General features: G+C 45.4%; 1 protein-coding gene across 1 annotated transcript in view; it reads right to left on the reverse strand.

Annotated features, from left to right (window-relative positions):
• Window positions 1-575: 575 nt before the first annotated feature.
• LOC137545529 (collagenase 3-like) overlaps window positions 576-27,012 on the reverse strand; it is a 47,939-nt gene continuing 21,502 nt past the window's right edge. Inside the window, exons 5-11 of the mRNA XM_068266869.1 lie at window positions 25,617-25,742; window positions 22,532-22,693; window positions 17,449-17,551; window positions 15,470-15,600; window positions 8,591-8,750; window positions 4,205-4,311; window positions 576-718 (exon numbers count right to left, since the gene is read on the reverse strand). Coding sequence (XP_068122970.1) covers window positions 627-718; window positions 4,205-4,311; window positions 8,591-8,750; window positions 15,470-15,600; window positions 17,449-17,551; window positions 22,532-22,693; window positions 25,617-25,742 — 881 coding nt within the window. The 3' untranslated portion in view covers window positions 576-626. The remainder of the gene's footprint in view (window positions 719-4,204; window positions 4,312-8,590; window positions 8,751-15,469; window positions 15,601-17,448; window positions 17,552-22,531; window positions 22,694-25,616; window positions 25,743-27,012) is intronic.

Here is a 27,012-nt window from a genome sequence, read left to right on the forward strand (position 1 = left end):
TCACAACAATTTTCACATTTCAGGGAGGCAAGGGTTAATGGGCTTAATGGGGGTTATAGTTTATTTAAAAAAAAAACCTCACTGATGCTGAACACTGGATGTTGTAGTTTTCTGAGATTCTCTCAAGAGTGATCTCAGTAACTGTAACAGCATAGTGACTGATACATGTTTATAACATTCTGAATGAATGAGCACTGCCATTGGCTTTGGCAGTGCTCATTCAAGCTTGCAAGTATTTTGATTGGCTTTGTGAACATATGTTCACATCAGCCAATCACAGATCAGCTGGTGCACGACGCGTTTGCGCATGCGCGTGCACGCGATCGCATACAGCGGGAAATAAACAGGAGTCGCCTATCTATGCCCCTGTGACTGTGAATTTTAAAGGGTCGTAGATAAGCGTGGCAGAGGTTGCCAAGTGGTTAATGGCTAGAATGCATATTTTTTATATTTTATGAAACTTTTCTCATTTCTTTGTGTAAAATCATTACAGACAATACACGACAAGTGATAATTTTTATAAAACAAAATGTAATGGCGATAAAAATTCTGAAATATTTCAGGAAAGACATACTGAGTTTGAGCATAAATAACATAAGGTTTCATACATAAACAAATATATTACATTAACACAAGAAGTTTTCTGAAGTATCTGAGACGGAGTTCTTGGCTGGGTCGTATTTTATCTCTTTTGTTTCATGGTAAAAATAGATGTAGCCTGTATGGGAGAAAATAGAAGAACAAAATGAACTGATTGGAAGAAAGGCCGTAGAAAGGCTGTATTTGGTGGTGGTCAACTTGCTCGATAAAGAGGACCTCACAAGTACCCCCTAACATCACAAGAGGTACTGTACATGAAGCAGGTGGTCTCAGCACACGGTGCTCACCGGCAAGAGCCGAAACCAGGCGCCTCATCGCAGCAATGTAATGCTGCACGAGGCACGTATGGGTTGCCAGACCCCGAATCACATCTCCCTCCTAGTTGCCCACAGCCCGCCCCTTGCTTTCCTGATGCCCTAGGCCATGGCCTTTGTGGCCTTAGGTAAGTATCTGATATTTTTATTTCACTTGACAAGTACTTTAAGCTGTCATTTATGTTTTGGATTATGTTTTGAATTTGCAAATGACATCTAAAAAATGAGTCGTTTGTTTCTAACGATTCTTACTCCCTGTGTGTACGAGGCTTTAGCGTGAGGATAGGATAAGAGAGGGTGATAGTGGAATATCAGTAAAATACCGATATTCTACTATTGGCAACATTCCGTGCCCAATTTAACATGTGTCCAATAAAAGTACCCCCTCCATACACATGTTGGGCAACAGAGCATTACGTAGTAAGTTCAGAAGGATAACTGTCAGGTTTCCTATATGCAAAAACCAAAAGCAACATCTACAAACAGGATAGAATGTTATTTTGGCTTCAATATACTAAGATCATGCTGGAGATAATAAGGCAAGAGAAAACTTGCCACCACACAGTGAGAGTTATCTTATCTCTTCATTCCTTAAGTTACCTCCTCTCTAGCTAAGTTACCTCCTCTGTAGTTATTTTCACACGCAGTTAATTAACAGCCTGTCTTTAACTTTAGAATTCTGGAGTTATTTTAAGGATTGAAGCGTTAACTTAAAGATAGAAGAGTTAACTTTAGGTTTGCCTGAGGTAAAATGTTTCCTGAATATGACATGCCTTATCACCATGGTGATAACTCTAGAAACGTTATTAAAGACAGGAGATAAGCTTAGTGAATTGAGGCCTTTGCTTGGTTTGAAGCAAATACCTGCAGAATTACAGGGGAGCTGTAAGGGCACTTTATCTACTACAACTCCAGTGAAACTTTGATAAAGCCCCCCCCCCCCCCCCCCCATGTTCACACCCCTTCCCTTGCCTCCACTTGGTGCCCTCACAGCTTGGGGCCCATCTCACAAGGGTCATAAAACAAGAGTGGCCATCATGATCTTCCCACCCATAACAAGTGTGGCCATCATGATCTTCCCACCCATAACAAGTGAAGCCACAAAAACACATGATTTGAAGTATAGTCCCCTGTATCGGGGGAAGGGAAGGTTAGGGCCCCCCAAACCTCTGGGCCCCCCTGAGATAGCAGGGGCTGCTCCCCTCTAGTTATGCCCCTGAGTCTGCCAGAAACAGTGATGGAACCAGGACAGGCACACCACTGATGTAGATATAATAAGCCCTAGGAGACAGAATTACTATTCATCAGTTTCTCTCCCTGCTCTGTACAGAAATGGGAAGTACCCGACCACTCATACAAGTGAGCTTGTTTCCTGCTAATTTGTGATTACAAACAGCATTACCAAAGCTTCCAAAGTAAACTCTGTAGACTCTGGGCACCGGGATTGCAACGTCACCGAACAAACAAAAATCAGTTAGGAGAGAAGCTTCATTTTTGGTAAATAAAAAAAAATGTAGGGCCACCCAGAGCTGTAAGGGGGCCCCAAGTACTAATTCCCTTCCCCTAATAAAGGGGTCCATCCTCCAGATCGGGTGTTTTTGTGGCTACACTTGTTTTTTTTTGTGTCAAGATTAAGTTGAGTACACTTGTGGACAACATTGGGGGGCCCCATCAACGTTTTGCTTGAGGGCCCCACAATTTATAGTTATGCCACTGATTGCAAGGATGAAGCTCTGGGATAGACTTTTAGACTTGAAAGAGCCCATTGGTTGTAAGTTCTAACATGAATTCTTATGAAGGGGAAACGTGTACAGATTTGACAAGTGTGAACCCCGCCTAACGCAGCCAAGAAAGACCAGAGATCATACAGAAAGAAAAGAATAGTGTGAAATAAATAACAAGTCATGAAAAAATACACAAATGTCAGATACTTGAAAATACATAATAATAATAAAAATAATATAATACAGCATTCTAACACCAAAGTAATGAAGCCACCCTCCTGTGTTGAGTTCTGGACTTTTGGATCACCTCTATTATATATTCACAAACTAAAGTTTGTGGGGGTTTTTCTGCAGTGTCTCTGATAACTTTTGCCAGAGCCCAGCCCATGTGATAGGCTCTCTAGTGGGCGCACACCACAGATTAGGAAACACCGGATTGGATCACAGAATGCACCATGTGATGTACCAGTAAATGCGGTCTCCCCTGTAGTGCAAATGATGACTACCGTCAGTGTTCCAAACAGATTGATTTACTAGATTGGCTGATGGCTGCACTGCACAACCACAGCTCTGATTACAGGAACCACAGTTATGTGACGCAGCAGTGCTGTCATGTATTTATGCCTTTGTACTGGAAATGAAACTGGCTACAGTGCCAAACATCAACTTACATCACAAAGTCTATCCCAGAACTGAAAATCCATGTAGGCCCACATGCTAACGGCCTTGACTGAATTTAAAAGACACCTAAAGGGATATGGAAGCTCAAATATTTCCTATTAACCACTTGACGACCGCAGTGCTAACCCCCACTAACGACCAGGCTGTTTTTTGCAGCACTGGGCTGTGCAGGCTTTTCAGCCACCCACACAGCCCAGCGATCAGACTCACCTCCTTTTTTTGTCCCTAAGGGGACATGCCGCCGGAGGGGTCCGATTGCTGCGGCAGTTTATTTATTTTTTCTTCAGCCTCATTGAGGCTCTCTCTCTCTTGCCCCGTCCCCCTCCCTCTCCTTCCCTCCTCCCCACTGCCTACAGAATTGAACATCAGCCTATGAGAGGACGGCGCTCCCTGGCCAATCAAAGGCCGGGGATCGCCGATCTCGTACAGCGCTGCCAGGGATCGCAGCGATATACGGATGTAAACAAAGGGGATTTCTTTCCCCTTTCATTTACAAACAGCCTGCTAGCCGTGATCGGCGGCTAGCAGGCTAATCACGGAACTCTGTTCCGTGATGTGGCAGGGAACCCATGCGCGGCCGTTCCCTGGGAAACTGCAGCCCCAGGACTTGACGCCAATCGGCGTTAGGCGGTCCTGGGGCTGCCACGCCCATCGGCGTTAGGCGGTCCTCAGGTAGTTAAACAATGTCATGCTAATCCTCTGCCTCTAATACTGGGAACACACAATGCAATTTCCCATCTGATTGAGGTTACCCTGCATGCGGGTGTGGAGAGGGAGGAGAAGCGGCCCCCACCGCCCCCCTAAGGGCTAGTGTTATGACTCTGGGTGAATGCCTGTTAGAATCACGCATGCAAGTTCAAAGCCCAGTATTACTGGCTAACTTACCAGTATGGTGCATGTAGGCTGCATCTACTTTATTCCCAACACCAGGGAACTGCGATTCCAAAGGAACAGGGAAGCCACTTTCCATTCGCTTTGTAGATCTATCAAAGCTTAAGAAGGAAAGAGAATGCAACATTCATCAAGATGCCATGGCATAACAGGAACAAACAACCCACAACAGTCTAGATAATCTTATTATGCCATCTACAGGCCAGATGTATGAACGCCACAGATGTCCACTTGGGGCATATGCACATAACTTCGGTAAAGTTACTGTGTGCACAGAGCGCATGGCAAATTTACCAACACTTACGCTGATAAGGTCCCGTGCATTGTGCGATGCGCGTTGTTAGGGTTACGTGCACTGTGCAAGTTGCATAACGTGTATTATAATAGCATCTAAAGCTGGCGCTGAAATGGCAGCCATGGTCACAACAGCTCCTGGTCACAATGGTCACAACGTTCACGATACCTATGTAATGCCAATTAACTTATCTGTGTGTTTTTGTAATGTAGGAGGAAGCCAGAGTGCTTAAAGAGGAACTGTAACGACAAAACGGCCCCTGGGCGGTACTCACCTCGGGTGGGGGAAGCCTCCGGATCCTAATGAGGCTTCCCACGCCGTCCTCCATCCGTCAGGGGTCTCGCTGTAGCCCTCCGTGCAGCGGTGACGTAATATTTACCTTCCTGGCTCCTGCGCAGGCGCTCTGACGGCTGTCGGCGCCGAAGTAGGCGGAAATACCCGATCTCCGTCGGGTCTGCTCTACTGCGCAGGCGCAAGTTTCCGGCGCCTGCGCAGTAGAGCGGACCCGACGGAGATCGGGTTTTTCCGTCTATTTCCGTGCCGAAAGTCGCCACAGCGCCCCCGCTGGAGCCAGCAAAGGTAAATATTGAACTGACAGTCGGCACAGTCGCCGGCTGTTCGGAGGGCTGCAGCGAGACCCCCGTGGGACAGAGGACGGCGTGGGAAGCCTCATTAGGATCCGGAGGCTTCCCCCACCCGAGGTGAGTACCCCCCAGGGGATCTTTTTGATGTTACAGTGTCTCTTTAAAGGAACCCACATAGATGTGGAGAGAATATACAAACTGTGCAGAGAGTGCCCTGGCTGGGATTTGCACCTGAGCACTGTGATTACAGCACAGGAGATTTGGGTACAGCCGGCACCACCATAGGCCGTAATAGGAATTATGCTATATTATCGGCACACATTCAGTAACTTCGGTGCCGCCAGAAGACGGAGCTGAAGTTGCTTCTAAAACACTGTAATTTGCCTTCCAGCAACAGCTGGAAGCCGAATTACATTATTCCTCACTATCCACGTGGACCTAGAGGGGGAATAGTATTGAACGCCGCCGGGAACTTGTGCAGCAGCAGGATAAGTCGTATATCGGCTGAATCCTGCACCCAAGTCTCCCGGTGGCCAATTCATATGCATGCATTTGCACCATGTACCCAGCACTGCAAGGCGAGAGTGCCATCCACTACACCACTGTGCTGCCCAGGACATCTCAGGTTACCACTACAATAAGAAACAGGAAGGAGCACATTCAGTGAAATTTAAAACTTTAGTAAATCTCCAGTCAAATCTACTAACAAAGCAAACAAGCTGCATCATATGTGTTGCTCACAAGACAAGACGCAGAACAATTTATATTGCGCTTTGCTCCTGGATGACTCAAAGCAAAAGAGTTGCAGTCACTAGGACGCTCTATAGGCAGTATCAGTGTTAGGAAGTCTTGCCCAAGGTTTCCCACTGAATAGGTGCTGGCTTACTGAAAGGACAACCGATGTGACATGATGAGATAGACATGTTTATGTACAGTGCCTAGAACACAAATAACTAGGCTGTGTTCCTTTTTTCCTTTCTCTGCCTGAAAAAGTTAAATATCAAGCAGGGGTGAGCCTGGGGTGCCTGGCACCTGGGTGCAAGATTTTCTCTGGCGCCTGTGGGAGTGGTTAAATTAACCACGCCCAACCACATAACCACACCCATGTCCTGCCTAATCACACCCACACCTTCCACCTCTTTACGCATGCATGTGATACCCCATTCCTACCCCTCTCCCATGGGCTTGCTCCTGGCTGGCTTTGGCTGCCTGTGAGTCTGCTAGTCTCTGGACTGACTCAGGCTGAGAGGCTCTGCGAGTGCGACGCAGTCACACACTGCGTATTTATGGCTGCCTGCGGCCACCCTACTCTCGCTTGCTGACGTCGGCTCCTCCCCCTTGCCAAGCCTAAGCGTAAGGTGGGCTGCCTGTATCTTTCCCGTTGCGCCGCGCAGCCTGCCAGTGTTGCCAACCTTTCAAGATTTTTAGATGACAAAATTTCCCCACTAAATGCACATAAGAGACAGCTTTTCCCCATGTAAATGCACATAAGAGACTGCTTTTCACCAGTAAATGCACATAACAAGAGACCGCTTTTCACCAGTAAATGCACATAACAAGAGACTGTTTTTCACCAGTAAATGTGCCCAGTCTATGCAGCCAGGGGGTATATGTGCCAAGTATATGTAGCCAGGGGGTATATGTCCCCAGTATATGTAGCCAGGGGGTATATGTGCCCAGTATATGTAGCCAGGGGGTATATGTGCCCAGTATATGCAGCCAGGGGGTATATGTGCCAAGTATATGTAGCCAGGGGGTATATGTCCCCAGTATATGTAGCCAGGGGGTATATGTGCCCAGTATATGTAGTCAGCGGGTATATGTGCCCAGTATATGCAGCCAGGGGGTATATGTCCCAGTATATGTAGCCAGGGGTATATGTCCCCAGTATATGTAGCCAGGGGTATATGTCCCCAGTATATGTAGCCAGGGGTATATGTCCCCAGTATATGTAGCCAGGGGTATATGTCCCCAGTATATTTAGGCAGGGGGTATATGTCCCAGTATATGTAGCCAGGGGTATATGTCCCCAGTATATGTAGCCAGGGGTATATGTCCCCAGTATATGTAGCCAGGGGTATATGTCCCCAGTATATTTAGGCAGGGGGTATATGTCCCAGTATATGTAGCCAGGGGTATATGTCCCCAGTATATGTAGCCAGGGGTATATGTCCCCAGTATATGTAGCCAGGGGTATATGTCCCCAGTATATTTAGGCAGGGGGTATATGTCCCAGTATATGTAGCCAGGGGTATATGTCCCCAGTATATGTAGCCAGGGGTATATGTCCCCAGTATATGTAGCCAGGGGTATATGTCCCCAGTATATTTAGGCAGGGGGTATATGTCCCAGTATATGTAGCCAGGGGTATATGTCCCCAGTATATGTAGCCAGGGGTATATGTCCCCAGTATATGTAGCCAGGGGTATATGTCCCCAGTATATGTAGGCAGGGGGTATATGTCCAAGTATATGTAGCCGGGGTTATATGTCCCCAGTATATGTAGCCAGGGGTATATGTCGGCAGAGGTATAGGGTCCCCGCTTAGGTAGTGAGTGACAGGAGCGCGCTGCCTCCCTCCCTCCAGCCGCTGCCGCCGCCGCTCCCCCCTCACCTTGCAGCAGCTTCAGACCTCAATCAGCGGGTGACCCGACCAGAAAGAGGGCGCCGGACGCACCCGGTCTATATGCGGAAGTGATGTCACTTCCGCATATCAGTGCGGCATGCTAGGTCCTAGCGTGCGCCCGCCCGCCTGATCGAGGTCTGACGCGGCGCCGGCGGCTAGAGGGAGGGAGGGAGCTTCGGCCACAGGGGGAGAGCGGCAGCCGGGCGGGCCTTGCACCCGCAGCACCCGCCCAGGCTCGGCCCTGATATCAAGTATACAAGTGACAGTTTCTGTCTGGTTCGGGACCGGGTCAGACTATAGCATAACCCTCAATGATAAATAATTACAGCCATAAAACACCTTCATGTCAGTAAAAGGCTTCTTTGAGCAAGAAAGAGATAAAAAGGGTGAATAACTCATAGATTTGAGCTCTGGCACACTTCAATGAAGGTGTCATTGAGCAGAGACAATGAAACAGTAAAAACTTCAAAACTAAATTTAAATATAAAATAAAACTGTGGGATATCTAAAAAAAAGTTATTTTAGGAGAAGGAGGATAGATACAATTATTTTTCACATCACTTTATTTTCACTTTGGATGTCTTGTAGACAGGAAGAGCCGAGATTCAAACCCTGTGTCAGAGACCAGTACACTATCCAGCCACTGATGAGATAAACATACACACCTATAGTACTATCCCTACTAACAAATTATCAGAAGTCCCTTTCTGTTTTCCAGCAATAGGTGAAGTTGTTATCTATGCAAAATAGCTTGTAGTGAGATAAGGATTCCAATGAGGTTTTACTGCAGGAAAGTTAAAAGGGTCATTAGTTCTGTATCCCTCTTAGCTATTATACAAAATGACTGCTTCTAGTACTAACTGACAGGCAGCATACCTCCAGCACAGGTCCCCCGTGAAGAAGAAAGTCCGTCTTTTCTGGAAATCATAGAAAGCAGCATCTATTTTCTGCACATATTCCGGGAAGCCGTATTCACTGATATCTCTGGGATCTTCATTCAGCAGGCGAGATCCATTGACAGCCCAGAACTTCCTGCCTAAATATCATTTAGGATTTGAAAATTAGAGGTTACTATATACCGTATATTCCGGCGTATAAGACGACTGGGCGTATAAGACGACCCCCCAACTTTTCCAGTTAAAACATAGTTTGGGCTATACTCGCCGTATAAGACTACCCCTCTTCCAACGCACACCAAATGAAAAGAGAAAAAAAATCATGTACTGGTGCTGTGTTTGAACAGATACTGGTGCTGTACTGTATGTGTTACCCAGTATATAACAGTATATAGTCAATTGACTTTCTCCTTAAGTAGACTGGTCAGCTCTCCTTGTCTACCTGTTTATCAGAGCAGTATGGAAGAATAGATTGCGCTCCCTCAGCAGGGAGGAGATCTGAGAGGCGGTAACAGGATAGGGCGTATCACCCGGCATCAATGACACCTGGCGTATAAGACGACCCCCAACTTTTCAGAAGATTTTCAAGGGTTAAAAAGTAGTCTTATACGCAGGAATATACAGTAAATGGGCTAAGAGCTCTATCACATGGGGTGCACTGCCAGTCCTAAAACCAGCATGTTGCAACATAAGGAGCTGGAGACTGGCAAGCAGCACTTTTCCAACATGCAAGCAAATCCAGTGCAAATTCTATGCTGCATATGAATTTAGCTAATCAGATGCACTTTCTGCTCATTTGGATTGGCCCAGTGTCAATTAAACCAAGCAAATTAAACCAAGGTTCTTATCTGTTTGCCATAAATACCTCACAATCCTTGTAAGATCCTTGTGATTAATGTATCTGGGTGACATTTATATTTGCAAAAAAATCTCTCTACCGCCTTCTGATTGTATGTTCTAACATTGTCAGACAGCAGGAATAGAGTCTGAAGAAGACTTCCTAAGCTTACTTTTTTCTGTTAAATTAGCCAATACATGGTATTATCTTGATTCAAAACTTCCTGTCTATAAAATACAAGCTCTAGTCTTCAGCAATGCTTAACTACTAAGATAAGGAATTACATACACACCTGTCTCTTCCCCCTCCCCTTGCTTTTAGAGTCAGGCACAGGCTGGGGGCTGGAATGTTTTGTCTGTGATCTGTCCACACAGGAGCAGCTTGCTATCAAGTAACGATTAAAGCATGCCAGCCAACTAGCCAAGTACATCTGTAGGTAAATTTTCTTCCTTAATAGCACCATTATTTGGACAATCTGCTCTGCTCAAAAGCCTCTAAATTGTGTTTGTGGTGTTTAAAGTGAACCTAAACTGTCGCAAAGAAAAAGAGTTTCACTTGCCTGGGGCCAGGGCCGCCATCAGAAATTTTGGGGCCCCTCACACATCATCAGGTCTGGGCCCACCCACTGGTTGCTGTGCCTGCCCTCTAGCCACCCCACCCCTGTGTCCGTGTGCACCAAGTGGGCTGCGGCGAAAAATGTGCATGGCTCCGACACTAAAGAAAGCGACATGCACAGCGTGATGCAGCAAAAAGTGGGCATGGCCATGTCATGTTGTGGGTGGAGCCAAATACTAGCAAAATACAGGTAGTCCCCGGTTAACAAATGAGATCGGGACTTGAAGGTCCGTTCTTATCCTTTATCCATTCTATTTTGTCCCCCTCTTTTCTTCCTGTGCCTCTTCTGTCCCCCTGTGTCTCACCTCAGCTTGTGCCTCTTTTGTGTCCCTCTGTGTGACCTCATGTTCCCGTCTCATCTCTCTTCTCCCTGTGCCTCTTTTGTCCGCCTCTGTTCCCCCTGTGCCTCTTGTATCCCCCTGTGTTACCTCTTGTCCACTTCTGTCTCAGCTCATCCCCCTGCTCCAGCCAGGTATAGGTGCCCCCAGTATAGGTAGCCAGGTATAGGTTCTCCCAGTATAGGTAGCCAGGTATAGGTTCTCCCAGTATAAGTAGCCAGCTATAGGTGGTGCCCCAGTATAGGTAGCATGGTATAGCTGGTGCCCCAGTATAGGTATTCAACTATAGGTGGTGCCCCGGTATAGGTAGCCTGGTATGGGTGGTGCACCAAACAAAACAACAAACAAACACAGAACATTTATATCGCGCTTTTCTCCTGGCGGACTCAAAGCGCCAGAGCAGCAGCCACTAGGACGCGCTCTATAGGCAGTAGCAGTGTTAGGGAGTCTTGCCCACGGTCTCCTACTGAATAGGTGCTGGCTTACTGAACAGGCAGAGCCGAGATTCGAACCCGGGTCTCCTGTGTCAGAGGCAGAGCCCTTAGCCATTACACTATCCAGCCACCAGTATAGGTTAGCCAGGTGCAGGTGCCCCCAGTATAAGCAGCATGCTGTAGGCGCCCCAGTATAAGTAGCCAAGTATAGGTGGTGCCTCAGTATAGGTAGCCAAGTATAGGTGGTGCCCCAGTATAGGTAGCCAGGTATAGGTGGTACCCTAGTATATGTAGCTAGGTATAGGTGGTTTCAGCCCCAGTATAGGTAGCCAGGTATAGGTGGGGGTCCAGTACAGAAAGTCCGCTGTAGTGGGCTCACTCATCTGCTCCCCGCGTTCAAGCACTGATGTCACTCTTCTCTCAGTGCTGAAATGTGGTGTGCTGGTTAGTGAGTCACAGGCACGCAGCCAGCACATCGGCCCAGTGCTGGGCGTAATGGAAAAAGCTACGCTTACGGATCATTACGCGTAATTTTACGCTATTACGCATTACGGAATTACGCTTACGGCGTAGACATTCAATTTCGGTACATGTCTGTAATTACGCATAGCCCTTACGCAATTACGCGTAAGAATACCGTAATTCAGGTTGTTACGTTATAGGCTTACGCGTAAAATCCTACTAGCAATTAATGCGTAAGGTCATGCTGCCAAGTGGAAAAGTTGACGCATGGATCAATGTTAGGTAGCCGCCGACTTTAAGTGTTAATAGCAAAGCCCCCTTAATTGCTAAGAGCCTCAAATTTGGAGAATATATTAAGGAGATCAGAAGGAATAAGAGGAAAAAATGTTTTTTCAAAAAGACCTTATAGTTTTTGAGAAAATCGATGTCAAAGTTTCAAAGGAAAAATATATACATTTAAAAACCCGCCGACTTTAACGGTTAATAGCAAAGCCTGCTTAAAATTTAGGAACACCAAATTCCCAGGGTATATTAAGGGGATCAGTGGGAATAAGAAGAAAATTTTTTTTTCAAAAAGACCTTATAGTTTTTGAGAAAATCGATTTTTAAGTTTCAAGGGCAAAAATGTCTTTTAAATGCGGAAAATGTCAGTTTTTTTTTGCACAGGTAACAATAGTGTTTTATTTTCATAGATTCCCCCAAGTGGGAAGAGTTTTACTTACTTCGTTCTGAGTGTGGGAAATATAAAAAAAAACGACGTGGGGTCCCCCCTCCCAGACCTCTTTAACCCCTTGTCCCCCATGCAGACTGGGATAGCCAGAATGCGGAGCACCGGCCGCGTGGGGCTCCGCACCCTGACTATACCAGCCCGCATGGTCCATGGATTGGGGGGTCTCGGAAGGGGAGGGGCAGCCAAGCTTTCCCCTCCCCCTCCGAGCCCTTGTCCAATCCAAGGACAAGGGGCTCTTCTCCACCTCCGATGGGCGGTGGAGGTGGAGGCCGCGATTTCCTGGGGGGGGGGGGGTCATGGTGGCATCTGGGAGTCCCCTTTAAAAAGGGGTCCCCCAGATGCCCACCCCCCCTCCCAGGAGAAATGAGTATAGAGGTACTTGTACCCCTTACCCATTTCCTTTAAGAGTTAAAAGTAAATAAACACACAAACACATAGAAAAAGTATTTTAATTGAACAAAAAACATAACCACGAAAAAAGTCCTTTAATATTCTTAATTAACCATTAATACTTACCTGTCCCTTTAAAAGCCAGTTCCCACGCAATATCCTCGGAAATATACTAATCAGTTACAATGTAACAAAGTTGTTACAATGTAACAACTTTGTTACTTTGTAACACCACCGCACCCGACGTCACTCGCCGCTCACCCGCCGGCCGCCGCATACACTCTAAGTCCCCGCCGGCTCCCGCCGTCCACTCCGCCCACACCTGTCACCCATATACATGCTGGCACCCATGGGTGCCAGCATGTATATAGGTGACATGTGGGAGAGGCGGGGAGGGCAGCGGAGCCGGTGGGGACTTAGCGTCCTGAACCCGACAGAGCTCTGAGCTATATAGCTCAGAGCTCTCTAAAGCATCTTTGTATTTGGGCTCCAAGGAGCCCCATTGGTCCTTAGCAGACCAATGGGGTTCCTTCTGATTTGAAGGAACCCCATTGGTCTGCTAAGGACCAATGGGGCTCCTTGGAGCCCAAATACAAAGATGCTTTAGAGAGCTCTGAGCTATATAGCTCAGAGCTCTGTCGGGTTCAGGACGCTAAGTCCCCGCCGGCTCCGCTGCCCTCCCCGCCTCTCCCACATGTCACCTATATACATGCTGGCACCCATGGGTGCCAGCATGTATATGGGTGACAGGTGTGGGCGGAGTGGACAGCGGGAGCCGGCGGGGACTTAGAGTGTATGCGGCGGCCGGCGGGTGTGCGGCGAGTGACGTCGGGTGCGGTGGTGTTACAAAGTAACAAAGTTGTTACATTGTAACAACTTTGTTGCATTGTAACTGATTAGTATATTTCCGAGAATATTGCGTGGGAACTGGCTTTTAAAGGGACAGGTAAGTATTAATGGTTAATTAAGAATATTAAAGGACTTTTTTCGTGGTTATGTTTTTTGTTCAATTAAAATACTTTTTCTATGTGTTTGTGTGTTTATTTACTTTTAACTCTTAAAGGAAATGGGTAAGGGGTACAAGTACCTCTATACTCATTTCTCCTGGGAGGGGGGGTGGGCATCTGGGGGACCCCTTTTTAAAGGGGACTCCCAGATGCCACCATGAACCCCCCCCCAGGAAATCGCGGCCTCCACCTCCACCGCCCATCGGAGGTGGAGAAGAGCCCCTTGTCCTTGGATTGGACAAGGGCTCGGAGGGGGAGGGGAAAGCTTGGCTGCCCTTCCCCTTCCGAGACCCCCCAATTCATGGACCATGCGGGCTGGTATAGTCAGGGTGCGGAGCCCCACGCGGCCGGTGCTCCGCATTCTGGCTATCCCAGTCTGCATGGGGGACAAGGGGTTAAAGAGGTCTGGGAGGGGGGACCCCACGTCATTTTTTTTTATATTTCCCACACTCAGAACGAAGTAAGTAAAACTCTTCCCACTTGGGGGAATCTATGAAAATAAAACACTATTGTTACCTGTGCAAAAAAACCTGACATTTTCCGCATTTAAAAGACATTTTTGCCCTTGAAACTTAAAAATCGATTTTCTCAAAAACTATAAGGTCTTTTTGAAAAAAAATGTTTTCCTCTTATTCCCACTGATCCCCTTAATATACCCTGGGAATTTGGTGTTCCTAAATTTTAAGCAGGCTTTGCTATTAACCATTAAAGTCGGCGGGTTTTTAAATGTATATATTTTTCCTTTGAAACATTAACATCGATTTTCTCAAAAACTATAAGGTCTTTTTGAAAAAATTTTTTTTCCTCTTATTCCTTCTGATCTCCTTAATATATTCTCCAAATTTCAGGCTCTTAGCACTTAAGGGGGCTTTGCTATTAACCCTTAAAGTCGGCGGCTTTTTTATATTATACGGGAGCGTAATATTACGCGATTACGGCAGACTGTGTAATTTCAATGGGAGTTTACTGTCTTACGCGTAATTTGTTACGCGTAATAACGTAACCTACGGTCTACGCATAATTAATTACGCGTAATACCGTAACCTTACACGTAACGCTTACGGTGCATTTGTAGTGAATTACGATGCGTAATTACGCTAATGCGTAATTTCGGCCCAGCACTGCATCGGCCCTTCCAGCACTTTGGGGGGGGGGGGGGGAGGCCAGGGCCCCCATAAGCCCTGGGCCCCTCACTGCAGTGTCAGTTGTACCCCCCTGATGGCTGCCCTGCCTGGGGCTTCTACCAGTACCCTGCAGCTGTCCTGTCCCGCGACGGTCATCAACAATCTTCCATTCCACCGCCGCGGCTTAGTTTTGTTTTCTGCCGACTGACAGTCAGTGGGCCACTGCGCCTGCGCGGCCCTGGCCTTGTGCATCCTCATTCGCATTCCCACCGGCAAGAGCACCCTGCGCAGGTGCAGTAAGAGAAAACCTTGTCCTGCACCTGTGCAGGATGCTCTTGCGGACGGGAACACGAACGAGGACTCGCAGGGCCAGGGCCGCACAGACGCAGTGGCCTGCCAACTGATCAGTTGGCAGAAACGAAACTAAGCCGCGGGGGACCGGAGGATCGTTGAGGACCAACATGGGACAGGGCAGCTGCAGGGGGCTGGTAGAAGCCCCAGGTAAGTGAACCTCTTTCTTTGCGATGGTTTAGGTTCACTTTAAATTTGGTTCCTATCATTACTAAACTACCGTAGTTGGCCTTAATTTTATCCCCTGAAAAAACATATCAAAAGCTCGTCATACTAACGTCATACTAAACCTCTTTGTGTCCCCCCAAGCCATTGTGCCCCCTTTGTGTCCCCGTCTAAAAAATTTTTGAAGCTGCAGCTGCCACTGGTTGGAGGGATTGATTAGGCATCTTGGAAACCTTGTCCAATTTCAATTTTCCTGCCAGTAAAGGAGTTACCAGCAATGCCTATTACCCACCCCTAGTCACCCTCTCTTTGTAGACAGCTGGAACACCTAACAAGACACATTCACTGCATCACTGACCACCTCCGGTGCTATGTAAAATATTATTTATATATCTTTACACTTACCACTGAATAGATAGGTCTCCTGCCCTGGATAGTTATAAGCAGCATCTATTTTATTTGAGACATCTTTCCAAAGTGAGTCAATTGAATATTCTTTAGATTCAGGCAGCTGGGGGTGATAATACCGCACACGTCTATAAATTATGAGACATAAAACAGAAGTCGAGTTGTTAACCACGTAAGATTTTCTTTACTCATTTACATCAGTCACAGCCCTATAATGTCTTACATGGTATATAAATCAATCTCATCTGATTGATAAAGTCTGCGACTTATGAGAAACTCAAAATGGAACTCCTGGTTTTGCGTTCAAAATTACCCCAGGTATTGCTATATGTATGCCCCAAAGAAATGCTGTGACAGTTTGGCAAAAAAAATTAAAAAATTAGATACCTTTTCCCCTGAGTTTTCTCACAGGAGGTGTAAATAACTTAAAGGAATCGTCAGGCGATTTGACAAAAATCTGCTTTACTCACCTGGGGCTTTCTCCAGCCCCTTGCAGTTGACTGTCCCATGCTGTCACCTCCACTCTCGGCCGCTGTCCCGCTGTCGCCGCACGGTGTAGAGGACGATAGCGAGGTCGCCCTTACTGCGCCTGCGTCAAGCGCAGCTGCCAATCACTGCCATGTTGTCCGCGGCTTACTGCGCAGGTGCAGATATACTGTGCCTGCGCCGTAAGCCGCGGACAACGTGGCCATGACGTGATTGACAGTGGCGCCTGATGTAGGTGCAGTAAGGGTGACCTCGCGGTTGTCCTCTGCACCGTGCGACAACAGCGGGGCAGTGGCTGAGAGCGGAGGTGACAGCGTGAGACAGTCGGCTGCAAGGGGCTGTAGAAAGCCCCAGGTGAGTTAAGCAGATTTTTGTCAAATCGCCTGATGATTCCTTTAAAGGACATCTATTAATTAAAGCAACTGTAAATGCTGTATGCTAGGGCACACATTACCACAAGTACTAAGAGCAATTTCTTTTCACACACAGCTATGCCTCTGTGCTGTAAAATCATCCTGACACCTCCAGATACAAAAGGTGTCGGCTCTGCAGGGGTCCACATTTTCCTGCACAGGGGGGTTGCGGTCAGCTCTTCACTGAATAGTCTAGTAATCACCTAGCTGAAAGAATTTTATTCATGTGGTGATAAGTGGTTAATTTTACAGCAATGTGTGTTTATTGTCTTCACGTATCTGACTGTTTAGAAAGGAATTATCAATATATCTGTATCAAATATTCCCTCCCAGCATGGACAGTGGTCAGAGCAGCCAGAGCTTTGTTACATGCTGCAAACAAGTGCAACATCACAAACAGTCAGTCAGGAGTGGTGTATACATATCTCCCTGACTGCTAGATATATTACAGCAGCATTACACCACATCTAGCTACTCTGATCAGCTTTCTTCCTCAGACTCTCCTGCATGCTGTGAGGAGAACACAGTCAGTGAAGTATTTGTGAGCTGTCTGAGGGGTGAAGGATGATTTTAAAGCAGACAGAGAGGGAGATATAAATAAAGTGCAACTAACACTAGTGAGATTGTGAACCCTAATACAGAGTATTAAAAAAAACTTTTGTATTGATAGTTGTTATTTAAACTCCTCCAAGACTTATGTTTTCACCACATCCAGAACTGTGCATGTTGCCCAGTAATGCACTGCATGCAGTGTGCTATCCTGATAGAATGCATTGTAACACTAACATGCTAGATCAGGTACTCTGACTCAGGTTTTACTGGAAAAGCCATATGCTTGTTCCAGGGTTTTGACTCAGACACTACTTATGCCAGAAGATGAACAGGGCTGCCAGGCAAAATTGTTTATAAGGTAATACATTTGACAGCCACTATATCCCTCTCATCCCTTCAAAGAATTAGAGGCAGGGGATCAGCAAGACAGCCAGGCAATGTGCATTGTTCAAAAGGAAAAAATATCCCTCTCATTTCAGGTATTCTTTAATGAAACACATAAATATCATAAGACATTGACTATACCTATCTTTGAAGATAATTACGCTCTCTCCCCAGTGCGTTATGGCGTCTATAGGAAGCCCCTGACTGCAGACAGGTGACGTTACGATGTTTGCTGGCTTGGGGCCTGGAACACAAATGTGAAAAATAAAAGAGTCAGTCTGTACATAATTATCATGTTAGAGGGCCACTATATGGAATAACTGTAAAATGTAAAATACGTGTATATGCATACATACGTGTAAAATGTGCATTTGTTCCTGAATAAATTATTGTTTACTTTGAATGCCATTAGGGTAAATGTTCAATCAGATATAAGCAAAAATGTGGTTGAATATTCCTCAGAATGCCACCACTGCAGCCTTTCCACCACTCCATGAGGTACGAAGTTATGTGGCCAGTAATTAAGCGACACTCGTACCATCAATCTATTAAGACAGCCCTTGTTTTTAATAGGTTTTCCCTTGATTAGATGGTCTTATCAAATCGTATGTCTAATCTATTACAATCATCTAACAGTGTATGGGTATCTTACCCTGTTACAGGTCCAGCTTATTGAAATCCGTGCAGCCCCTTCTCTCTGCCAAGGTGTAGATTTCAACAGCTTAGTCGCACTTCCGCTGCCCCTAAATTCAGCTGTCTTATGACAGCTGAGCTCCATGTGCCTTGATTGGCTTCTGACCCTTTGATCACTGTGAGACAATCACAGTGATCGCAGAGGAAATTATAAAAAAAAAGGCTCTGAGCTGCATTTTTAGGAACCGAACTGCATTTTTAGCCCCCAGGCATCTCAAAAGCATATTAAAAATGCATGCTAGCAATGTGGCTTTTTACAAAAAAGATACATTTTACCTCTTCTTTTTACATTTAAATGTTTGTCGGAGGATTTTATACCTTATCTCTGCGGCCTGCTGTCCACAAAAAGAGCAGGTAGATAAGGACTGATGTAATTAGCAATAGCAATGAGCAAACAAAAGCTTTTATCAGCTGGGGAGATACGACACTGTTCTTCAAACAGTTTATAGAGCCACACTTATTATTACATTCCTACCTTCCCCTGTATAAATAAGGGCAGAAGGGAGGGGGAAAACAGCAGCTCCTACAGCTATTAGAACTAAGGACAAATTGCAGGAAAAAAAAAACTGCTTGGACCTCTTTAAAGTGGAGCTGTCAGCCATACTATCTCAGAAAAAAAACACACATATATAAGTAGATAAATACTAGCTCTACATACATAACATATGCATTGCACTGTCCACATTTTGATTTTAGTGATTTTTCTGTAGTAAAAAAAAGAGAAAATAGTTTTTAGGATTTTCCATTCTGTTTGCGAGGCAGGGAAGTGATTGGCTGTCATAGGCTGAAGCCAATGTCAGCCGATCATGCTGATTGGCTGGCAGGGAGAGGGAGGGGGGAATACAAAAATAAAAAATAAGGAAATGCAATAAAAAATAATAACATCAATATTTGTGGAAAGTTAAACAAACATCTGGGGGGGGGGGCGATCAGACCCCACCAACAGAAAGCTCTGTTGGTGGGGAGAAAAGGGGGGAGGGAATCACTTGTGTGGTTTGTTGTGCGGCCCGGCAGCGAGGCCTTATGGCGTGCATACACGGCTCGTTTATTGCACTGGATCGAGCCAGCGGCTCGATGCCGGCGCATCCCCGCTCGTCCGCGCGGATCGATTGCCGCTTGTCCCCGCCGGCGCTTCCTTATCACTGCTCGATTCCCTGCCATTGTCCGTCGGCGGGAATCGAGTGGGCGTGGGTCGAGCGGCATGATCGGGCCAGCTGAATATTATCAGCTGGCCGGATCAGCTGGTCGATACACGGTGCAGAAACGTACCGTGTATCCCCAGCATTAAAGCTGCAGTGGCCCAATTTCAGAAAAATGGCCTGGTCTTTAGGGGGGTTTAACACTGCAGTCCTCGAGTGGTTAAAGGATACCCGAAGTGACATGTGACATGATGAGATAGACATGGGTATGTACAGTACCTAGCACATAAATAACTATGCTGTGTTCTTTTTTTTATTTCTCTGCCTGTAAGAGTTAAATATCAGGTATGTAAGTGGCTGACTCAGTCCTGACTCAGACAGGAAGTGACAACAGTGTGACCCTCACTGATAAGAAATTCCCCTTTTTATCTCGTTCTTGCTCTCAGAAGCCATTTTCTGCTAGGAAAGTATCTTATAGTTGGAATTTCCTATCAGTGAGGGTCACACTGTAGTCACTTCCTGTCTGTGTCAGGACTGAGTCAGCCACTTACATACCTGATATTTAACTCTTTCAGGCAGAGAAAGAAAAACAGGAACAAAGCATAGTTATTTGTGTGCTAGGCACTGTACATACACATGTCTATCTCATCATGCTACATGTCACTTTGGGTATCCTTTAACCACTTCGGCAGGGCCAGCGCTACCATAGAGGCAAAGGAGGCAGCTGCCCCAGGGCCCCAGAGCTTGTAGGGGCCCCCAGTGGCTACAAGAGGAAAAAAAAATTCAAATCGACCTTATAGTTCCTGAGAAAATTGATTTTAAAGTTTCAAAGGAAAAAGAATACACATTTAAAAACCAGCCGACTCTAATGGTTAATAGCAAATCCACATTAAATTCTAGAAACCCTAAATTTGCAGGATATGTTAAGGAGATTATTGGGAAAAAGAGGAAAAAAACAATTTTTCAAAAAGACCTTATAGTTTTTGAGAAAATCGATTTTAAAGTTTCAAAGGAAAAAAGTATACTTTTAAATGCGGTAAATGTCACTTTTAGTACCTAACGGTAGTGTCATTTTACATGTATCAAAAGAAAGAGCAATGAATTTCCTGACAGGGTTTCCAGGGGGTCCATACGCAGCTGCAGCGCTTTGGCCAGGGATCGCTATACAGCCGCAATATGGCTGTATGAAGATCCCTGGCATTTTTTTCCTATTTTCCCAATTTTTTTTTATGTTTAGAGCATGGGAATTTTTTTTTTTTTAAATTATGTGGGGTCCCCCCTCCTGAAACTTTTTAACCCCTTGTCCCCCATGCAGGCTGGGGTAGCCAGAATGTTGAGCTCCGACCGATTGGGGCTTCAAACCCTGACTATACCAGCTGCAAAAAAGGTCCCTTAATGCCAATTTTTGCTCCGGTTTATCTGTTGGGGGGCCCCCCAGGTTTAATTTGCCCTGGGGCCCCATTGTTGCTTAAACCGGCCCTGCACTTCGGTACCAGCAGCCTCTGCCCCCTTAACTTAAGCGACGGATTATTAAGGGCCTTAAGGACCAGAGGCTGCTGGTACGCTAAAACGCTGCATCCCGACGAATCGCCGCAATAATCCGTCGCTCCCCCGGTCACGACGCTCTGTCCCCGCCGCAGGCTGCTCTCTCTGCCGTCTCTATGACGGTAGAGCGATGTGCGCCGAACAGGAGCTGCTTTCATTGGCTCCTGACCCTGTCACTCAATGTAAGCCAATGGGCTTGGGCCAAGGGCCAAGAGCCAATGAAAACGGCTCCTGCCCGGCTCACAGTGCTCTGCCGTCATAGAGGCGGCAGGGCAGCACATTGCAACGGGTAGAAAGCCGCGGTAACGGGTGGGGACGCGCGGTGAATGGGACGCAGTGCTTACGTCCGGTCAGAACCACAGCGCCACCCACCCGCCGTAGATTTAAACTGCGTCGGCCCGCATTAGGTTAAGGGCCATGCTTCTTCACAGCGGCGGCTCCGAATAGCCAAGAACTAATGTTCTAATGTGAACTAACGTGTTTTCCACTGTTCTTTTACTTTGCTTCCTTAGTAAATCATCAGTGTCTATGCATGTAGTTTTATCTAGCAAGCATGACTATAAACTTTTAGAATTTGGATATTTTGTTTTAAACTTTCACTGTGACAGGCTGCTGCAGACAGACATGTGTGATGTAATACTGTATCCAAGCCACCGTATCACTAAGCAGGGACAGATCGGGGGCAAGCGGGTATCTTGCCCCAGGCGCAGTTTGTTGAATTCTTAAAAAGGCGGCAAAATGAATGGCAGTTTAGGCGCCAAAACCTGACCTTGCCCCAGGCGCAACTTGGTCTTGATCCGTCCCTGCCACTAAGCCCTGCCCCTTCTGAAGAAAAAAAATCCTTGTACCGATGATGTGGGAGTTTTGCCAAAAGTTTCATTGTTGTCTCATACATCTGATCAAAGTGTATGAATTGTTTTTACTAAAGGTAACCTGTCCAAGTTTATATCCAGGCCTCTTCTCCTGGAGGTGGCCAGTTTGAAATGTACCCGAGATAAACATGTGTGTGTACAATGCCAAGCATTCCCAGTATTCCCAGCAGGTCGTCAGCAGGAAGGGTGAAGACCACAGAATCGAAGTACATGTAGATGGGAAACATCAGAGCCCCGGGGTCATGGAAGACGCTTGCACTATATTAATCAATAATAATGATAATAACTGAGCTCTTTTTCTTTCTTTTTTTTCTTTTACTGACTGAAATAGTTACTCTTCAGGAATACAAATTACCGCTTCTCTCTTGTCGGACCCTTGTCAGTTTATAACATAATCCTAGCTGATTAGGAATTCAAGCCATAAAGCTCTTTGCTGGCAGAGAACAACTGAGAGACGGGGATAGATAAAAATATAGTTTATATATTTTAACTCTGGGACTGATGCGATTCTACCATTGAGTACAGTCGATGAAACATTAAATCTACTTTGTAAATGCGCCAGTATAATCATGGTATTTCTAAGGGGAAAAAAAGTCATTTTTAGGAGTAAGAGGATAGATACCATTGTTTATGTCATCAGTTTATTTTCACATCGGGATTAGTTTCAATAGGCAGGTTATTCAGAAGTTTTTCTTTTTCTTTACTTAAGAGCATTCTGGAAATCAAATACCAATGTTAATTTAACATGAAGATCCCCTTCAAGTGGCTGAATCATGTGACCACAAGAAGTGGTGCTAATTATGAATAAAATAAGTGACTCAGCTTTATACTGTGAGTTTACATCTACAATGTACAGTAGTGGCAGGAAAATGTGAGTCAAGGATAAGTTTGGTATATTATAGAAATAACTGAATGTTAAGTGCTACTTATGCATATAATGTAGGAAGGGAACTGGAAAACATATGGAATGTTTACCATACAGCTCCTGTATTCCCAGCAGGTCGTCAGCAGGAAGGGTGAAGACCACAGAATCGAAGTACATGTAGATGGGAAACATCAGAGCCCCGGGGTCAGCAGAATGTCCCAATCCCAGGGAGTGGCCGATCTCATGAGCAGCCGCGGAAAACAAGTTGTGGTCTAAGAGAAGAAACATGGAGCATTAACTGGCAATAGAACTCTGATGGGAAAGGGATATTTATAAATACAAATGCACATAAATCAGCAAGTCATCTTTCAGTGATGCAGTGTAGCAGAAGTGGGAGGATATCTGCAGAGTAAACTTCTAAAAGGGTGCTTATAAAGTAGAATCCTAATAACCCCCTGGTGGATTGGTGTCATATACATATACAGCAAAGTCCCTGTTATTCGGAACTCAGGCAACCGGAAGTCTCAACTAACCGGCAGGGGATAACAGAGATTTTGTTTTGGGGGGTTTACTGGAGGGTTTGCCGCTCATAAAATGCTCACTAAGCCTCCAGCCCGTGTTTTAACTTTCCCGTAGCTTTCGGCTTTCCAGCGACCTTGCACGGTTCCAGACGTGTCACCTGACCTGACACAGGTCAGGTGACACACCGGGAGCCGTAGTCGGAGGACACTATTTGGCCATTTGCTCAAGCAACCGGCAAGCACATGTATCTGGCATCAGGTGATCCCTGACAATGCCGGATACTGGGGACTTTGCTGTATAGGGAAAGTGGATGCCAGAGAACGAGGGCTGATAAGGTTTTTGTGGCTCAAAGCAGCACATCATTTGTAGCCCTTCCCCCCCAGTCAGAGGCCCTCTCTTCTGTAATAATAGGGTATCGAAGGTAGGTGCCCCTTCCCTCCCCCCCCCCAAAAAAAGCCCTCCAATATAGTTAGGTAGCCAAAGGTGCACCCCCTTTCCCCATATATAGGTAGCCACCCTTAGTATAGGTAGCAAAGTTGTCCCACCAGTACAGATAGTCATCTCCAGTATAAAAAGTCAAAGATGTCGCCCCTCCCGTATTAAGCATTGGCATTGACCCATAGAGAACAGAGCAACGGAGCAGTAACTATGCAGCACACTTCAAGGGCAGGAAGTGAGCAATGGTGTCACATTCGCATCTAGACTGTACTCCGCGGTCAATGCGCTTCTCTCCCCTCTTTTTCACGTTGTTGCTGATCTGAGATAAAACTACAAAAATTTGAATATTGTGCAAAAGCCCATTTATTTCAGTATTTCAACTTAAAAGGTGAAACTAATACAGTATATTAAATAGGAACCCTTTGCAGGTGTTTTGGATTGATTAGCTGATTAGAGTCTGACCTTTTAAGTTGAATTACTGAAATTAATGGACTTTTGCGCAATATTTAAATTGTTTAGAGTTTCACCTGTTTGTGTGACAGGCAGACAGCGGTGGCCATACACGTCACAGACAGGGTGACCCTGGCAGCATGGGAGGCCCCTTAGTTCACCTGGTCCAAGTAGCACCCTTGCTAGAGTCTCAGGAAGTTCAGCTCACAGCAGAAGGATGGTCTGGAGGTTGAGATGCAAGTAAACCTTATCCAGACCCACACAAAATAATCTTATCCTGACCCAAACACCTTAATGCTGGCATTAGCAGATAGATGTTCGATAGATAATTTCCGACATGTCTTATTTTCGATAGTTTTTCTGATTGATTTCTCATAGAAGTGAATGTAAATTGATAAGAAAATCGATCGAAAAATAAGATCGGACAGTAAATCGGCTGATAAATCTCATTGTGTATTCCCAGCATCACTCTTCATAATGGTAATTTTATCTTATCTTTTAAGCCAATATTCTTCCTTTCCCCTATCTATCTTTCACTTAAAGGATACCCGAACTGACATGTGACATGATGAGATAGACATGTGTATGTACAGTACCTAGCACACAAAAAACTATGCTGTGTTCCTTTTTTTCTTTCTCTGCCTGAAAGAGTTAAATATTAGGTATGCAAGTGGCTGACTCAGTTCTGACTCAGACAGGAAGTGACTACAGTGTGACCCTAACTGATAAGAAATTCCAACTATAAAACACTTTCCTAGCAGAAAATGGCCTCTGAGAGCAAGAAAGAGGTAAAAAGAGGAATTTCTTATCCGTGAGGATAAGGACAAGTCAGGACTGGGTCACCCAATTGCATACCTGATATTTAACTCTTTCAGGCAGAGAAAGAAAAAAAGGAACACAGCATAGTTATTTGTGTGCTAGGCACTGTACATACACATGTCTATCTCATCATGTCACATGTCAGTTCGGTTATCCTTTAATTACCTTTCTAACCACAACTCCAATCATCTCCATCTATTAGCCCTTATGGGGCCCATACACTGGTCGATTTCAGCCATCGATCAATTAATCGATTCTATTGAATCAATCCATTGATCGGAAATCTATTCTATTGAATCAGCCGATTGATTTTGAAGCCTATTTTGATCGATTTGATCTATCTGACTGGATGGAAAATCTAGGTTGATCTGCTGATAGCCCACAGAGTTGCATTGCATGGAATGGTCCAATAATGCATTTAGATCGATTTTCAATAGATTTCATTCTGAAATCTATTGGGAATCTGTTATTAGTGTGTGACAAACATCAGATAGATTCCTGTCAGATTCGACCTGACAGACATCTGACAGACATCTATCTGATGGTCGAATCTGCTGCAAATCTATTAGTTTATGGCCACCTTTACCTTCTCACCTTCTGCCCATCATTAAGCTAAGCTGCATCCCTCCTTCCTGATACTAGCTTTTAACCTAACCTTGTTCTTATGTTTACCATTCCCTTGATCCAACACTGCCTTGGAGAATATGTGGCAATACTGTACGGTGATCTATGTTGAGATGTCAATAAGTGGATTCTTCATTTTGAAAGAAAAGTCGTTTTTTCTTGAACAGAACACACAAATAAACCATCTCAAGTCAAGAAGGTCCTGCAGAATAGCAGAGCTAATATCCAGTGGAACTTCCCAATCAAGATTGAAAGACTGGCAAGTATCAATGAACAAGACATGTTGTGTATGTTGTATAGACTTAGTAGGAAAACATTAAGCATTCTACTAAATATCCCTACCTGAAAAATTCATGGTCCATGTCTCTTCATCATCGAAGTGGATATCTCCGCCCAAGTGGTCACCAGGAGGAAAGGCGTGGGCTAACACTCCGGATGGACCATCAAAAGGAAAGAAGTCTCCATGTTCTAAAGAACAACATAATGATAACAATTCAGTTGCTAACTGATAATCAGTGAGTCAGTTTATCTCTCTGTTTTGTTTTTTCTGTCTTAGTACATGAGAATCTCAGTTGTCTTACCAGCTTATAGTTGGATGTTTCTGAACACGGACTTTGAACACATATGGGGCCTGATTTACTAAGAGATGCTAACCTACTTAGCACGTCTAAAGTCTTAAGGCGCGCTAACCAGGGTGCTAAGTAGGTTAGCACCAGTTTTCTCAATCAGATCGTGCGCTAAGTACCGCGCGCAAAGTTTTGCGCACGCAAAGTCCTATGTCCCATAGGCTTTAGTGGGCACTTTGCGCGCGGCACTTTGCGCACGATCACTACTTCTCACATTTCAACTGAGTTTAGACGTGCTAAGGGCCAGTGCTAAAGTTAGCACCGTTTTGTAAATCACGCCCATGGGATTTTAAATACCTCTTTATGTGAATGCTCCTCACTCAGGGCTGGATTTACTGTAAGGCACTGTAGACACGTGCCTACAGGCGTTTGATGATGAAAAGGCGGCTTACTCCCCTCCCCAAGTGCCTCCCTCCTGCCTTGCCAATGCAAAGTCCAGAGCGGAGTGTAAATGAGAGGTTACTCACGCGAGTCTCGGTATTGCCGGAGTTCTCGGTATTCTCTAGCTTAGACCATGCACCCACTAAATAACCTAATTACGCACTGCCTGTACATATACTGTATACTTCCCCACCTCTTGTTTCCACCCCATTCCTTTAGATTGTAAGCTCCCAAGGGCAGGTCTCTCACCCTTTTGTGTCATGGAATGTTATTAATTTAATTGCTTGCACACTGTTAGACATTTATACATTTTAGTCATCATGTTAAATCAAATTGTAATCAGCAGTTCTGTATCTTGTATCAGTGTTCATATTTGATGTATATCATTGTCTGTATCATTATGTATCCCTTGTTTGTTTTCTTACATTGTACAGCGCCACGGATTATGTTGGCGCTTTATAAATAAATAATAATCATCATTCCACTGACCAGATCTCCTTTCAGTCGGGGGCATCACTAGCTACTTAATACTGAGGATATCTCTGGCTACCTAATGCTAAGGGGCACCTGTAGCTACCTATGACAGGCAAGGGAAGTAAGGGAGAGGTGACAGCTGGGCCAGCCAGCACACTTGCGGTGCAGTTCGGTGGGGATTTGTAGGTTCCAGGACAACTGTGCCTATAGGCTCCTGTGACGTAAATCCGGGCCTGTCCTCAATCATATATAACTAT

This window comes from Hyperolius riggenbachi, chromosome 2 (genome assembly GCF_040937935.1).
Source record: "Hyperolius riggenbachi isolate aHypRig1 chromosome 2, aHypRig1.pri, whole genome shotgun sequence".
Classification (NCBI taxonomy): domain Eukaryota; kingdom Metazoa; phylum Chordata; class Amphibia; order Anura; family Hyperoliidae; genus Hyperolius; species Hyperolius riggenbachi.